General features: G+C 43.0%; 1 protein-coding gene across 2 annotated transcripts in view; it reads left to right on the top strand.

Annotated features, from left to right (window-relative positions):
- Positions 1–12,970, top strand: part of MICAL3 (microtubule associated monooxygenase, calponin and LIM domain containing 3) — a 117,090-nt gene that overhangs the window by 58,554 nt on the left and 45,566 nt on the right. For both annotated transcript variants that reach the window (XM_054386391.1, XM_054386390.1), the window contains exon 25: positions 7,991–8,186. In XM_054386391.1, coding sequence (XP_054242366.1) covers positions 7,991–8,186 — 196 coding nt within the window. The remainder of the gene's footprint in view (positions 1–7,990; positions 8,187–12,970) is intronic.

The raw sequence follows: 12,970 nt of genomic DNA, 5'->3' as shown, positions 1-12,970 counted from the left end.
GTCCTAAATGACTTACTGTTTTAATATGTGCAGCATCCAACATCAGGCCTCAGTATTAAGACTTTTTTTATGTTGCTGAGTGCAGTCAGTATCTCATAGGAGGTGCTCAGCCTGCTTATGTGAACCATGTAATAATCGTGCTTAAAATCCATCATAGTTTAGTCCCTTTCTTACTTTAAAGTGTTTTGTCTTGATTTACAGTGAAGCTGAGAGGGAAAGAATTAGAAATGGGCATTCTGGATCTTGTCTCTGGCACTGCCATTGGACTGGTGTGAGGCTGCCTTCCTGGTATTTAGTCTCTGTGTCTGGACTTGTGCAGTGCCTCTACAGTACTTCCAAAATAGGTTTGTTTTAATGTGGTAGTACTCGTAACACATTTTGAGGACCTTGGATGCAAAGTGGAGTTGGAATACTAAGAGGCAGTTAATGGAATTGAAGCGGGTGAGGGTGGTGAAGCTTCTGAGGAAAAAATTGCAACTCGGTTTGACATTAACACAAAGGAAAAATGGGAAGTCTAAAAATGCTGCTGGATCTTATTTGCTGCCTTCTTTATACCTCAGTGATAATCTTTGCTGAACTCCAAGCACCCTTCAGAAACCTCACCCCAAAAGATATTTCTTGGTAATTAATAGCAATGGAATCTGAGGACTTCCAGCATTTCAGAGCACACTATGTCACTTTAGAACTTTTCTCAGGGAGTTTAAATCTTCCATCTCTACTTTGTCCTATGCTGCTGTCAATCAGAGCTGTTGTATCTGACATAGCTGTGTTCCCAAACACTTGTGTCGAGGTGGAAGCAATTGAAGAGTTTAGGAAACACAGAATCATAGAAGTGTCAGGGTTGGAAGGGACCTCAAGGATCATCCAGTTCCAACCTCCCTGCCATAGCCAGGAACACCTCACATTACATCAGGTTGCCCAGAGCCACATCCAGCCTGGCCTTCAAAACCTCCAGGGATGAGGCTTCCACCACCTCCCTGGGAAACCTGTTCCAGTGTCTCACCACCTTCATGGTGAAGGACTTCTTCCTAATATTTAATCTAAATCTCCCCTCCTCTAGCTTGGATCCATTCCCCCCAGTCCTGTCACTCCCTGACACCCTAAAAAGTCCCTCCCCCAGCTTTCTTGTAGCCCCCTTCAGATACTGGAAGGTCACAAGAAGGACTCCTCAGAGCTTTCTCTTCTCCAAACTGAACAACCCCAACTCTTACTCTGTCTCCATAGGATAGGAGCTCCAGCCCTCTGATCATCCTTGTGGCCCTTCTCTGGACACATTCCAGCACCTCCAGATCCTTCCTGTAATAGAGGCTCCAGAACTGGACACAGTGCTCCAGGTGGGGTTTCAGCAGAGTGGAGCAGAGGGGGAGAATCACCTCCCTCATCCTGCTGGCTACTTCACTTGATGGAGTCCAGGCTCTGCTTGGCTTTGTGGGATGCAAGTGTACACTGCTGGCACAGCACCCTGAAGTCCTTTTCTTCAGGGCTGCTCTGGAGCCAGTCACTGAACCACTGTACCTGTTTGTTTTCCCATGAGTGAAACAGGTACAGTGTTTCACATTCTTATAGAAGAACAATATTTGAGAAATCCTTTCAGCAGGAAGATCTGCATTCTGGATCAATTCCTTCCTCCTTTTTGCATATGTTTCACAGTAGACTCCTGTATCTGAATTGCTAAAACTCCCCAAGTCTGCAAAATACCCACATTTCACGAGGTCATAATGAATTTGGAGAGGTTGCAGTCTTAACAGATTGGCCCAAGAAAAGGAAGTCTAAAGGGTACTTCAAGATTAATGAAAAATAAATTCTAGTGGAATAGGCAGTTTGCCTTTGGGAAGAATTTGGTATTCTGAGATTCTCAGTGTTCTGCAAGTGCCATGTCAGGGAGTAACCTTGGCAAGATGTCATCTAGCTCAGGGGAATAATCCATAGATTTTGCAGAACAGAGCAGCACTGGGGGGAAATCCAGATGGGATCCTCTCTCAAGATGAGCTTATCAAGCCGTCCAGTAATTGCCTGAGTTGTTGGAATAGGATACATGCATGCAGGCGCGCAAGGAGCTATTCAGTGTAGGAATGTTATCTCTGATCATACAATTATCTGTACAGGAGAGAGGCAGTGTCAAGGCTGAGACAAAGGAGTCTGGCAGCTTTGATGCAACAGCAAAGCAGGCTGACCTCTTAAGAAAAACACTTCCCTTAGGTGATCTGTGCAATGTTCATGCCCCACTGACTTTTCCTGAGAGTCAGGTTTTAAAATGTGTCCTGTTTGGAATGTTTGTGAGTTTGCAGCAGATTTCTTGATCTACTGAGAAAGCTGCTCTTTGCTTTAAGGTACCTCCTGTTTCTATCTACTAACAGCTTGCCTTTTTTTTTTTTTTTTTTTTTTTGCCTTTTTTTTCTTGCAAATGGAGCCTCATCTGCCCCTTCTTTCTCAATTGAGACTGAGATACTGAGTGCAATTTACAATACAATCTGGGGAATACAACACAGTGATTTGAGAGGCACTTTTACCCTTCAGAGAAACACTAGAGAGTAAGCTTTAATGTCTACCAGCACTGCATTGGAACAGATCTTGCTCATGCATACAGCACCATGTGTATATGAAGGGAGTGAGGGTAGGAAAGCTTTACCTTTCTTTGTCTCTTTTCAAAGTTTCTCATGAACTTTAGAGCATAATATGAGCAAGTTGTTTGTCTTCTGATCATGTTAACACTACTTGTATCTCACACTTTCATCCTTTAAGTTTGTGAGCTTTAAGACTTTTCCTTTTGACAGTGAATGACTTTGTGGTGCAGAAAGTTGGCTGTCAGCATTTGCTAACAGGTGTGACAATGGTTTTGCAGCTAGCAAGGTAGTTCTTCACAGCACCTTTCAGAAACAAAGCCAATAGACCAAGTAGACCAAATGCTCTGTATAGAGCAAACTCCTGTAAATTCCTTGCTGAAACTGGGAATGGGCTGAATTTCTGCATTGTGTTCTCCAACAGAGAGCTGTTTTCTTTGCAAAGTGGAGGATATGGCCAAACCTGTAGCTCAAGTATATGGATATATAAATTAATCAGAGAAAGTGCTGGGAATGTCCTTCCTATGTCTTTGAGATTGACTCTCTGTGCCTCAAAAGCTTAGAGGACATCTTGACTGTATCCTTTTGCATCAAAGCTTAGGCAGATTTTTCTACCTTTTCACTTGTTTTTTTAACTCCATTTCATTGAGTCATTTACTCCTACTTACTGTTTGTGCTGTGACAGAATTGGTTTGATTCTCTATGTACCAGTTATACTGAGCCTTCATGTGAGAAGGGTGGTGATGGGTTTGTATTTGGAAAAACACACCTGACATATTCTATATGTTCACAAAACATATCTAAACAGATGTCAGGTTGATTTTATTTTTTTTTTTTAGTCCTTTTTTACTGTAGAGTGCTGCCAGTCATTCCCCCTACCCTAGATCACAGTCTCACAGTATATCAGAGGTTGGAAGAGACCTCAAGAGGTCATCAGGTCCAACCCCCCTGCCAGAGCAGGATCACTTAGGATAGTCTGCACAGGAATGCATCCAGGTGGGTTTTGAAAGTCTCCAGAGAAGGAGACTCCACAACCTCCCTGGGGAGCCTATTCCAGGGCTCTGTCACCCTCACTGTAAAGAAGTTTCTTCTCATGTTGAGCTGAAATCTGCTCTGTTCAAGTTTGTATCCATTGTTCCTTGTCTTAGTACTGTGAACCACCAAAAAGAGCCTGACCCCCTCCACTTGACACCCACCCCTCAGCTATTGATAGACATTGATCAGATCCCCTCTCAGCCTTCTCTTCTCCAGACTAAACAGCCCCAGGACTCTCAGTCTCTCTTCACAGGGGAGATGCTCAAGTCCCATAACAATCCTCATGGCTCTGGAGAACTTGCTGTCCACCAGCACTCCAAGGTCTTTCTCTGTGGAGCTGCTTTCCAGCAGGGCAGCCTCTAACCTGTCCTGTTGTTATTCCTCCCCACATGCAGGACCTTGCGCTTGTCCTTATTAAACTCCTTGAGGTTTGCCTGCACCCAGCTCTCAGCCTGTCCAGGTCACGTTGGATACCAGCACAGCCTGGCAGGTGTCAGCCACCCCCAGTTTGGTATCATCAGAACTTGCTGAGGGTATTCTCAATGCCCTCAGCCAGATTCTTGATAAAGATATTGAACAAAACTGGACCAAATACCCATCCCTGGGGGACACCAGTGGCCACAGGCCTCCAAGCTGACTCTGTGCCACTGCTGCCAACCCTCTGAACTCTTGTGGAGCCAGTTTTCAATCCACCTCACTAACAGCCATCTATGCCACATCTCCTGAGCTTTTCTAGGAGGGTGTTATGGGAGACAGTACCAAAAGCTTTACTGAAGTCAAGATACATGACAGCCACTGCTCTGCCCTCATCTACCCACCTGGTCATAACTTCATAGAAGGCTATCAGGTTAGTTAGACAGGATCTCCCCTTGCAGCACTGAAAGAAGCATTACTTTAAAAAAATTAGTATTTATTTATTTAATATTTCATTTAATTTCATTTAATTATATGGGAAGGATTTTATTCTTTTGTGGGTTTGGCTTTAGTTTGAAAAGACTGACCAAAAACCCCACAGGACTTTTAGAAAATGAGAGCAGTGAAATGCTATCAGCTGGATAAAAAGTTCTTTTTATTTTCATCATTTTATTTCTGCCTGTGGACTTTGCAGCTGTGTCAGGATATGCATCAGAAGAGAGGAAGTTAAAAACAGCTTGTGAAAGGATACTTCTGTTGAAGTGGCTGAGCCTATCTGATGGCTCTGTTGTGTATCAAGAGTTCCAAAGAGTTTGAAAGACTTCCTTTAAGATTATTTTAGTGTATTCCTTCTTTGCTTTCCCTCACCTTGTTGGCCTGGTGTTACCCAGAACCCTTTGGGTTTTGTCACTATCAGCTAGAAGTGGCAGAGCAATATTCTAGGTCAGCTCCCTTGTTACTGTGAACTTAGGGTTGGGGAATGCAACGCGGATTACAGAAATAGATTTGGCTGAGGTGGTATCACCCATCCAGAGAGAATGAATTGAAATGTGAATCCCAGCTGAAAAGGCAAGTCCAGTTCCACTAGGCTTTGAAAACACTAACACCACATTAGTCTTAGCAGCAGGAAATGGGAGAGACTACACTATCTCTGGAAAAGCAAGGTCGTGTTGCTGCCTGCCACCTGAGCAAGCTGCTGTGGCTTGTGCTGCAGTTCCAGTTGAGTGCACAGCAGTCACTTGCCCACATCATAAAAGGATTCAATAATACTGTGGAAAAGAGGAAAAACACTCCTGGCAGTTGTCTTTGAGATGCCCTTTCTGGAAAGGGCTTAGAAATAAATGCCACTAATTATGGCAAGGCCCATGGATTTTGGGAGTAATTGCTCTGGGGGGAAAAAAAAAAGCTGTTAGGAATAAACTGAGAAACTCCAAGGGATGGAGAAAGAAAACAAAAACTGTCTTGGAGGTCAAAATATGTGAGGGTAAAATAAATGTTGCCAAAGCTATGCTGGGTTAGAACTTAAAAAGGAAAGGAGAGCAAACAGCTGTATTCCTTAAGGGAAATTCCTTATTCCTGAGGGAATGCAGAAGTGGGGATGGGAATGATGTAAGATGCAGTTTTATGTGTAGTCAGGCATCAAATGAATGCTTGGCTGTCAGTGGAGACAATGGCTTTGGCCATGAGAGCAGAAGGCAGTGTGCAGCAAGATTTGGAAATGGAAATAAACCAAATGAAACTGCATGCAAAATTTAAATATTTGTAATGAATTGAAATAACATTTGACCAAATAATCTTTGTCTCCAAAGAGCAGAAGAATTTTACAAGGAAACTGTGAGCTTTGTGGCAACAATTTGTAATGAAACCAAGGTGTGCTGATGCATGTAGACTGTCTAATTGAGAGTAATGTTGTGTGACACTGGCTGGCAGAAGTATGACCTGCAGATAAAGAGGAGGCAAAAAAAATCCAAGAATCATAGGACAGCTTAGGCTGGAAGAGACCTCAGAGATCGTCTAATACAACCTCCCTGCCCCCACCCCACTCTACCTAAACAGTAGAGAAAACACTTCCTTTGAAGGAGTAACTAAAGACTGAACTTCTGTAAGTTCAGTCCTTTGACTTTATGAAGGTAAGTGATACAAACTGTGACATGGATTCCCCAAAGACTGTGCTGGGCTAGCTGAACAGCATTTATCTACAGGGTAACTGATTAGTTCTATGAGGGAAATGCAGTGTGCTGGAGCAGTCTGGGCTTCAGGAAAGCAACTGAAAGCTGCCATGTGAAAATAATGATTTAAACTGGATAAAATGAGGAAACAGTACATGAAATGTCAAGTATCTGAGAAGTTGACCTCAATGAGAGATTAAAAGGTTTTATTGAAAAAGGAAGTAGTGGGTTGGGTGTCACTACACAGTGAGGAGTTTCACAAAAAAAATTACAGAATCATAGAATGGTCTGGGTTGGAAGGGACCTCCAGAGGTCATCCAGTCCAACCCCCTCTGCTCTTAGCAGGGGCATCCTCAACTAGATCAGGTTGTCCAGTGCCCTGTCAAGCCTCACCTTGAATACTTCCAGGGATGGGGCCCCAACCACCTCCCTGGGCAACCTGTTCCAGAGTTCCACTACTCTCATGGTGCAGAACTTGTTCCTAAACATCCAGGGACTGATTTTTGTAATCCTTTTACTAAGGTTAGTGGCACAAAAAATATATCTGCTAATGAAATTCATTGCTGAGGCAAGGTTTCAAACCCTTCTCGATGCAAAGGAGGCTAAGCATCTCATACCCTGAGAGCTGCAAAATGTCACAGACTATGATATTAAAAATAGAAATGTAATAATAGAAAGTACAAGGTCATGCACGAAGAAAGTGATGAGAATTTTGGCTACCATCAAGGTGCTTATCAGTTGGAAGTAATGAAGGAGAAAGATCTGACTATCAGTCAGTAAATAAAAGCCACCAGTGTTATGTGAGGTATAAAGAGCCAAGCGTGTTCTCAGTGTGTGTCAGATGAGAGTTTTCTGGCAGGGTTGTACCTTAGGCTGATAAAGCCTCAGCTGGAAAACTCTGCTCAATTCTCATCACCCAGGTTCTGGAAAGATTAATCCAAACTGAAACAGGTGCAGAGATGTAGGGGATGATCAGCACACCAGGGAGCTTATCTCGTGAGAGGAAGGCTTGGCTGGTTTAGCAGAGTGAAACAGAAGCTAGCAAAGGTTGGGCTCTGTTGGTAGGAAGTTGGGTAAGGGTGGCATAGTATTTAAGCTAAAATACTAGAATTTTAGAAAGAGATGCATGAATGCAGGTTAGACTTTAATTCATTGAATGCCACAGCGTCAATGAAGGTCCTGTATATTTTTTTTCCAGCTGGTTCATGTGTCCTTCCCGTTTTCCGGGACTGATGGGATTTGTGTTTGCAAACATCTCACCTAGATTTTCCCCTGTGCTTCACTTACTCACAAACATGATTGAAACACAAGTTAATTTCAGTCCATAAAAAGTTTTAGAACTTGCTGCAAGTAGGCGTTTTTTCATTCTCTGCCTCCCTTACCTTTAAGTAGTGAAAGTACTTTCCTGTTCCCTGACTCTGCAGACTGACTCTTAACAATTGTAACACGTAGCAGGGTTGCCCTATAGCATTCGTAGAATATAGCCAGTCTGCAGCTAGGCTGTCCCCTACACAAGCTTCTTTGCAGCTGTAATGTCCTTATTTCATCTTTCCACTAGCACACATAACATTGTTTTTTAGCAACTGTTGGCCAAACCCACTAAGATTCCCTTTTGCAGTGTGGCTCCCGAGCACATTCTGCCAGTAGTGGCGAACAGGATAATGACCTAAGGTATTCTCTTGCTTTATTTACCTCCCTCTGCCTCATGCCCTTCTATTCCCAATTGCTCATTTTTTAATTTTTTTTTTTTTATAAAAACCCATACAGTTCTGATTGTTGCATTTATTGTTTATTCACTGGCTTACTCTTTAGGTTCTAATGCGAATGGACTGGAGGAGCCCAGCCTCGCCAAGCGGCTGCGTGGCACGCCAGAGCGAATTGAGCTGGAGAACTACCGACTGTCGCTGCAGCGGGAGGAGGAACTGGAGGAGGTTCCTGAGGAGACACTTGCAGAGCATAATCTGAGCAGTGTGTTAGACAAAGGAACAGAAGAGGATGTGCCCAGCAGGTGAGCACACATTACCTGTAGGCTTTGTTTTGTACCTATCGTAACAGACTTTTTGCCTCGTTTTCCTTTAGCTTTTGAAAACCTATGATTTACCAGATTGGCCATTTCTAAGTTGGTAAAAATGTTTTGCTTATGTACCCAGGTATTTTATCTTGTGGTGCACAGTAATAAAACAAGGAACAATGGATACAGACTTGAGCATAGAAGGTTTCACCTCAATGTGAGGAGAAACTTCTTTACAGTGAGGGTGACAAAGCCCTGGATCAGGCTGTCCAGAGACCTTGTGGAGTCTCCTTCTCTTGGAGACTTTCCAACCCCCCCTGGATGCATTCCTGTTCAGACTGCCCTGGGTGATCCTGCTTTGGCAGGGGGGTTGGACTGGATGATCTCTGGAGGTCCCTTCCAATTTCTAACATTCTGTGATTTCTGTTCTTGTAAGTAGCAGTTTAGAAGACACCTGTGGTACCATAACACCATAAAACTCAATCCTAATTTGGAAGGAAGTTGATTTGATTTGATTTTTAAATTATATCAAATTGTAATGTGTCTTTTGAGCAGACAGAATGTGGATTCACAGTGGAGGGGGGTCCAAAGTTAACTTCTCTCCTGTATGCTTTCCATTACAATTCAAAACCACTTTTGACACATGTAATCCTGACTGAATGCTGATGCAGTGCCTTAGAGATTGATTTAGAATCATAGAATTGTCAGGGTTGGAAAGGACATCAAGAATCATCCAGTTCCAACCCCCCTGCCATGAGCAGGGACATTTCACACTACATCAGGTTGCTCAGAGCCACATCGAGCCTGGCCTTCAAAACCTCCAGGGATTAGGCTTCCACCACCTCCCTGGGCAACCTGTTCCAGTGTCTCACCACCCTCATGGGGAAGAACTTCTTTGTAACATCCCATTTGAATCTCCCTGCTTCTAGTTTTGCTCCATTCCCCCCAGTCCTGTCACTCCCTGACACCCTTCCCAGCTTTCTTGTGGGCTGCCTTCAGGTACTGGAAGACCACAGAAGGTCTCCTCAGAGCCTTCTCTTCTCCAGACGGGAGAACCCCAACTCTCTCAGTCTGTCTCCGTAGAATAGGAGCTCCAGCCCTCTGATCATCCTTGTGGCCCTTCTCTGGACACCTTCCACCACATCCAGATCTTTCTTGTAATAGGGGCTCCAGAACTGGGTGCAGTATTCCAGGTGGGGTCTCAGCAGAGTGGAGCAGAGGTGGAGAATCATTTAAGTCAGTAGTTGCTTGGGAAATATGTTGTGCCTTCACAAGTTTCCCTTTCTACAAAATGATGTGTAAGCATAGCAGGATCCGAGTGCATGCAGGTAGAGCTACTGGAAGTAGCTCACAAAATCATTGAGAGATAATACTTGAAGAATGCTTTTGAATTTTATAGTCATAATATCACAGTACCTTAGAGGTTTGAAGGAACCTCCAGAGATTGAGTCCAACCCTCTGCCAAAAGCAGGATCACCGATGCACAGAAATGCATCCATGTGCGGTTGGAAAGTCTCCAGAGAAGGAGACTCCACAACTCCCCTGGGGAGCCTGCTCCAGGGCTCTGTCACCCTCAGTGTAAAGAAGTTTCTCTTCATGTGGAGGTGAAACCTTCCATGTTCAAGTTTGTACATGTTGGTCCTTGCCTTATTGCACACCACCAGAAAGAGCTTGGTCCCCTCCACTTGACACCCACCCCTCAGCTATTGATAGACATTGATCAGATCCCCTCTCAGTCTTCTCTTCTCCAGACTAATCAGCCCCAGGGCTCTCAGTCTCTCTTCCCAGCGGCGATGCTCAAGTCCCCTAAGCATCCTCATGGCTCTCTGTTAGACTCTCTCCAGCAGGTCTCTGTCTCTCTTGAACTGGGGAGCCCAAAACTGGACACAGTATTGCAGGTGTGGTCTCACCAGTCAAACACACTTTTTGCAGAATTTCAATCTCTTAATATGGTGTCTAATCATCTACTTTTCTCTGCAGTAAAAAGAACTCTTAACTTTTCAGCTCTTAGTCTGTCTAGTAGTCAACTTGAAACAAACTCAGAAAATGCTGTTTGCAGTTTCCTGAGACAGAGATCCTAGAAACGTATCTTATGTGTGTGCATTGCCTACAGCTATAGGGCAGCAAGAGAAAGTCCTTACTACATTTATATGTGTTAAAGAGAATTGGATTGGTGTGGTGAATGCAGTAGTAAAGATGTTCCCTGAAATGCTTATGGGATTGATGTAGTACAGAATCTGTCATTATCAGAGTCTGAACTCAGCCTTGACAGTGTGTACATTACACTCACGAAGAGTGGCTTTCCTGTAAGTGTCTGGCAATTAATATTTTGTACAGATGTTTTTTCTGAAGCCTAAATAATACTTTTTGATCAATTCCTTAGCATACTAATTTCTTTAGAAGATACTGTTTTGCCTTTTTACATAATTGAGATTTTTATTTAGTCCTCCCATTGAATAATTTCAGGTCTGTTTGTGGGAGGTGCAAACTGTTTGCTTCATCATCCTTCCTTTTGCTCCCTGCTGAGGTCTGGAAGTTACATCAGCTGGGACAACATAGGCATTAATGATACTGAGGGGTTTTCAGTTTTTTATGTTTCTAGCTGTAAACCAGAATTTGCTAGTATAGAGCATTTCTATTATTAAATGGCCAATGGCTTCCAAGAGAGAAGAGTTATTTGAAGTGGAGTTTTGGCATTTTGCATGAAGCTATTGGTCACCTCCAAGAGATGTTTTATGAGGTTGTGGTGATAGAGGGCAGTACATTATCAAGTGAATGAGTTTGATTTTGGGTTTTGTTTTTTTGGTGGGCTGTTACCTTTAACTCCCTTTGTTCTACATACATCCCTGTAACCTGTATTAGACTGAGTATTTCTGTATGCAAAAAGCAGTGTTTAGTGGCTAACTCATGCTCCATGATAGAGAGGAAAGAGAAAATGCATCCAATTCCCTCTTAATTTGACCTGGCAAGATTTCTGTCCCAAATTCTAATGTGGCAAGCTATTTATTGAGAGATTTTTCTAGACCATGTAGCTATCAGGTATCCTTTGTTCAGCTCTAACTACTCTGTGATACATCACAGGAAGACTGAATTAGAAAAAGAAAGGGGGGTGGTGAGTTTGACCACTTTTTTCAGCAACAAAAGAAAAAAGTTTCTCTTTGCAACAAGCCAAGCCAAGCCTTGATTTGATCATCTTCACTCTCTTGGTGCAGCACCACAGGGTTAGGAGCAGGCAGAGGAGGTGGGGAACTCATTGTTCCCTCTATGTCTTACAGAGCACTGGATTTGGCTTCAAGGTTCACTGAAGCATTAGCTCTACATCAAGTAGGGACCATGCATTTTAGTGCACAGCTTTCCATCACACATGCACTTAGAAGCATGCACACTGCAAACAGTATTCAAAGTACATCTTTTCAAGCTTCAGCAAGAAAAAATATAAAATTATTTAAGCATCCAAACCCTGAGTGCACAGTTTTGAGGGACAGAAAACCTTTTAGATGCCTTATTTGTCACCTTTAGCTTGCAGTAATTCCCAGTTTTGAAGGAAGGCCACATGGCAAGGGAAGAGAACAGGTTAATTTCCACACCTTAGGTTTTGATTCCTCTCCTCTGCACTAAATCTGTGTAGGTATGCTGTTAATGAGATATGCAGCTGCTAATACAGATTCTATAGAGCAGCCTACTTGGGTCTTTGATCTCTGTTTTATAGGGGGAGAAAAAAGTTTTAGTGATTGAATTAATTCCTGTGGCATAGGCTTGCCATTTGAAAGGAACGCCTACTATACCAGGCCATCTCACTGCTATCTTTCAGTTCCTCATTTCTCAGTATTCAAAGGTCAAACAAAACCCAAGTTATAAATAAAGCCCAAAGGCAGTAAAGTGAGCCATGTGGTGAGGAATGTGTGTCGTCAATATTCCATGCGATAAGCTGGCTGCTGGAAGAGCAGCAGCTCATCCCATTCAGCACTCAAGGCAACAGTTGGAGCAGCAGGAAACCTAATTGACAGCTCACACAAACCTCAGCATGCAGCACCTGTCAGGTTTATTTCCACACCAAAGGGTGGGAGAGTTAATCAGGGAGGAGGGGTACAGCACATTATATCTCTGTGACAATATCTGTGTAAAGCCTTCAGAATAAGTTTCCTTCTGGAATATGCACCCAGCCTCTGGCATGCCACAGTGTTTGTATTCAGTGTTTAGCATGGGAAAACCAGGCAACCTGTTAAAAATAAGTGTTTGGTTTATGCTATGAAAGTCGGGTTGGAGTTTGAGCAAAATAATGTTCTGTATATGCAGAACAGTGAGGAGAAGTTAAGAGCCTATGGGCAGAAGCACACAATGATGGGAACATGAACAAAAGTGGTTTCTCTCTCAGACAAGTAGATGAATAAAATTATGTAAATATGATATTTTTGTGTAATGTTAGACTAACTGAAGTTCTTCACCTGAGTATCTGAGTTTATCTGCAGCATTATAGAGTGATACTCTGTAATTTTTTTTTTTTTAAGCTGTCAGTTTGTCACATTTTGTGGTAAAACCTGGGAATGGCAAATAGGATCACAACTGTGCAAGTTACACTTTGTAGACTTACACAAGACTTAATTGTTTTCAACTTGTTGGTTTTTCCTCTCGTTGTCTGTGTGGAATGGCTTCTGCTTTAAACTACAGTGATAGTTTTCTAAGGAATCACCAAGCTTCAGTCATTCACAAGCAGATGAATTTGGGCCTTTTAAGATTTCACAGAAAATCACAGAATAGGTCTGGTTGGAAGAGACCTGCAA

The sequence above is a fragment of the Indicator indicator genome, chromosome 14 (assembly GCF_027791375.1).
Source record: "Indicator indicator isolate 239-I01 chromosome 14, UM_Iind_1.1, whole genome shotgun sequence".
In the NCBI taxonomy this organism is placed as follows: domain Eukaryota; kingdom Metazoa; phylum Chordata; class Aves; order Piciformes; family Indicatoridae; genus Indicator; species Indicator indicator.
The sequence above is the reverse complement of the archived record's forward strand: the minus strand, read 5'-3'. Positions and strand labels throughout refer to the sequence as shown.